The sequence below is a fragment of the Panicum hallii genome, chromosome 3, assembly GCF_002211085.1.
Source record: "Panicum hallii strain FIL2 chromosome 3, PHallii_v3.1, whole genome shotgun sequence".
Classification (NCBI taxonomy): Eukaryota; Viridiplantae; Streptophyta; class Magnoliopsida; order Poales; family Poaceae; genus Panicum; species Panicum hallii.
Window position 1 is genome coordinate 17264246 of NC_038044.1, and position 3882 is coordinate 17268127.

General features: G+C 51.4%; 1 protein-coding gene across 1 annotated transcript; it reads right to left on the reverse strand.

The window, feature by feature from the left end:
- Positions 1-527: 527 nt before the first annotated feature.
- LOC112887461 (zinc finger SWIM domain-containing protein 6-like) lies at positions 528-1400 on the reverse strand. The gene has a single exon (XM_025953637.1). It carries the CDS (start codon positions 1140-1142, stop codon positions 768-770), a length of 375 nt encoding a protein of 124 aa, XP_025809422.1. The 5' UTR covers positions 1143-1400; the 3' UTR covers positions 528-767.
- Positions 1401-3882: the final 2482 nt, after the last annotated feature.

Sequence of the window (3882 nt, forward strand, 5' to 3'; positions counted from 1 at the left end):
CCACGGAGAGGCGTAGTGGCGTACCGCGCGCGGGTACGTACGTCTCGCTCGTACGACGCACGCAGATGAACTAACGAGCATTGGCTTTCATGTACGAGTCACGAATGGCCAGTTGTACGAGCCGTGCGACGACGCAGATGATGGAGCTGCTCATAGTATGCGTACGTGCTGTAGCTGCTCCTCCGGCCAAGTTTCATGTGTTGTATGGAAGGCGATGATGGAGCAATGCGTGAATGCGTCTGCAAGTTGTCTGCACCCGCCGCACGATCGCTTCGCTGCCGCAGCGTATTCACGTCAAGAGGACTGGACACACACTGGACAGGAGCATTACGCCCCATAAAATCTCCGAGACAAAATCTTAATCCTTGCCAGTACTGCCTACTCCGTACAGACCGCCACATCACTTTCACTTTCACCACGTACTACGACCCACACACACACATGACACGCACGACAGAGATCACACACGCACGCACAGGGGTAGAGAGGGACACGAAATTATTACCTAGACCCGTTCCATTGGCACCCCCCCCCCCCCAATGTCCGGCACGCGCAGCTCAGAGCTTGCTGCTGCTTCCACTGCTACCAATACCAACCTGGTCCATGGAAGAACGGGTCTACGCAATAATTCCCTTTTCTGATCGAACTCGAACACGGACGCACAACTTGTAACTTGGTACTAGGACTGATGACGATGATAGCGGTAGCAGTCCGCCGCTACCGGCGGCCACGGCGAACGCATGGCTCCGCCGCGCGCACCGGCGTCGTCAGCCGCGCCTGCCCTTGCTCTTGGCGCCGGGGCCGTCGTTGAAGTCGAGGAGGACGGTGCTGTGGCACTTGGGGCACCGGGGGTCCTCCCGCGACAGCATCACGTACATCATGCACCGGGGGCACCCCGCCAGGATCATCGGCGCGCCGGCGGCCTCGGGGCTCCCCTCCGACGACACGCACGAGCTCGGCGGGGACGCCGTCGAGGACGACGACGACGACAGCCGCCTCGGCGAGGCCCCGCCACCGCCCCCGACGCCGACGCCGCCGCCCTGGCCGGTCGCGCCCCCCGACGACGGCCCCCCGCGCGACCGCGACAGGCTCAGCCGCAGCTCCTGCAGCTTCGACCCGACCTTGCCGTTGTTCCTGCTCATCTTCCGATCGACGATCAAGCCCTGCCGCGCGCTGACCACAACCCAACAACCACGCGCGTGTGCTCCTTCCTCCTGGTCAGCCGTTGCTGGTGCTGCCGGAGTGGAAGCAGGCCAGGCCAGCAGCCAGCTCGGTGGCGTGTGCCTGGGTATTTGTGGTGTGGTGGTGCAACTCCGGTTTGTGTTATATAACGAGCGAGGGCTCGAGGAGGGTGTGCCGCAGTTGAGGTGGAGGAGGTGATGGTTTTCTTTATTGCCACGAGCAGCAGCATTTAGATCCCTGTTGATTGCTTCCCTCCCTGCAGCTGCAGCTGGCTGCCCAGCACTACCGCCCCTCTCTCTCAACACTCTGATGCTAACAAGCTCTCTCTCTCTCTCTCTCACTACTCCCCCATTCTCTTTCCTGTGGTTGGGGATTTAATGTATTAATTGGATTGAGAAATCGGATGGTGAGAGAGAGAGTTAAGGGTTCTATTTCCAGATGAACATTGTGGGTGACGCGGGAGTAGTGGAGTGGAGGGCTAGTGGCAGTATTTCTCGGATCTTGTGGAATGGAAATTATAGGGTGGGAGTGAGCTAGACGAGGCCCGGCACAGGTACGGAGCGCGCGTTAATGTGATGGGGGTACGTATCTTAATACGGGTATCTGTCTGCAGTCAATACTACTCAATACACATGTCTGCGGGTACGCGTACTAAATACTAGAGTACATTTATCTTGGTTCTTTTTTACATTGGCAAATTGGACAATCGAGCCGACTCTAACGCATAGTATCTTTCACCACTATCAGCTGGTGGCTATCAAAATTCTCAATGTGCCACCGAAAAACTAAAATTCTTGTCCTCTATGTGCAACTGTCATTTCATTTTTTCCCATATGATGTATGGCACACAGAAGATTAGAATCTTTTGTTCGCCGAGGACTAGGAGGGATGCAAACTTATTTTTATGTAGGAAAAAGTGAGGATTCTGATAATATGTTAGTAAAATTCATTAGGAATATAACGATAAAAGTATTCTCATGACAAATATGTATAATAACCTTAGTTTTATGTGATAAACTCACAAATCTGGACACACATGTATATATTGGTGGTTCAAGTTTTAATGTAATGGCCACAGATCTATACGTAAATAGAGAGAATAATTCGTAGTGCTTAGTAAACTGGTACGGCATAACACTAGTTAGCTAACCTGGAGTAGTTTTTTTTCCTTATTTTCTTTCCCTATTTTTCCAGGGAAAAATATCTAGCCCGGGGCTTTAAGTGGTGAAATTATTTTTTTCTTAATAAATCTAAATAACCTCCATCTTGTGGCGTTGACACATTTGTGTCTTTAGCAATGGACGGGAAAAGCTAAACATGGGTTGACATAAGTAAACTCTAAACGGACTTATACTCGGAATAAGAGAGAGAATATTTAAGCATCTGGACTGCTAGTTTTCCAAAGCGTTCAATCTTGCTGCTTGCCGGGTTTCATCTTAGCTTCAAGAGGAAGTTCATGGGATCGATGATTTAACTTACGGATCAACTACTTGAGCATAGTTAATTGGTCTACCTACTTTGGTGCATGTTTTCTCTCACCGTGACTTTTCCTTTTTTCCCCCCTTTTTATTTTGTCAGAGAGTTTGCCTACTCATAGTAGAACACAAACTTTAATGCGCTTATATTTCCAAATCCACATGCGCGTCCGAACAAGCTTATACACATGGGGACGAAGCAATTGGGTCATCGCGATCGTATGTATAAGCTGTGCGCTTCTGTTAATCTCGGTTGGTTTCTGTCGGTGTTAGCGGGGCAAGCAGCACGTCCCCGGCCGGATACGTACTCTGGGCTGTTGACTCTAATCGCGCACTAGGACTAGCGCTGCAGTGCAGAGAAATGGTGCTGCGATCGTGCGGCACGGCTCCACTTGTAATCAAAGACTTTATTTTCGGCTAAAACTTTGGCACGGCGTGACCAGAGACCTACGCATTCAGGTCCGTCGACATGGGCAGATGGGGGCTATTGGCAAGTAGTGCAGTGCAGATTGCAGCAGATTCCAAAGTCCCCAGTGCAGTGTACCTCTCTCCGTTTATACTTTGCCAGCGAGATGCGTACGGGGGGCGGCGTGCACATAAACAAGATTAGGATGCAGGTGCCACGCTTCCGCATGGGTCGGTCGAGTTTAATGACATGCGTGCAGAATCATCAGTGAAAAAGTCAACCCCCGTTGTTGTGTTTTGCTCCCCTGGATTAAAATAGAAAAGACGCCACACTGACTTATGAACGCTCGGAGGTCGGTTGAGGGATTGACTTCTGAAGTTGTTTAGCTGGACGCAGTAGTGTGCTATCCAGTGGCACTTTAAAAATGTTGGAGATCGATCAACTGGATGTACTACTTGCGCACGTACATCACGCGTGTTCTTCTAGGTCAATCATAAGGTCTGGCTGCTATTAGGAAGCAGTTTAGTACTTCTACGTAGTCCAAACAGCAGCACACCTCTACGGCGCGGTCAGCAGCTCCAGTTCTCCACCTTCACCTCTGTGCACGGCAACCGATCGATTCAATGGCCGCGTGGCAGGCCAAGGCTTGTGCGGTGCTGGTGCCGTGATACATAGCCGAGCGTTTCACGGCGAACAGGGTTTCGATTCATGCTCCTCCATAGCGTGCGCTGTTTCTTTTCCAGTCCTATCGGGCCTTTTGGGCCAAATATCCGTCCGTCGGCCACTCGTGCACGCTTCCGGAGAGTTTTTTTAAAAAAA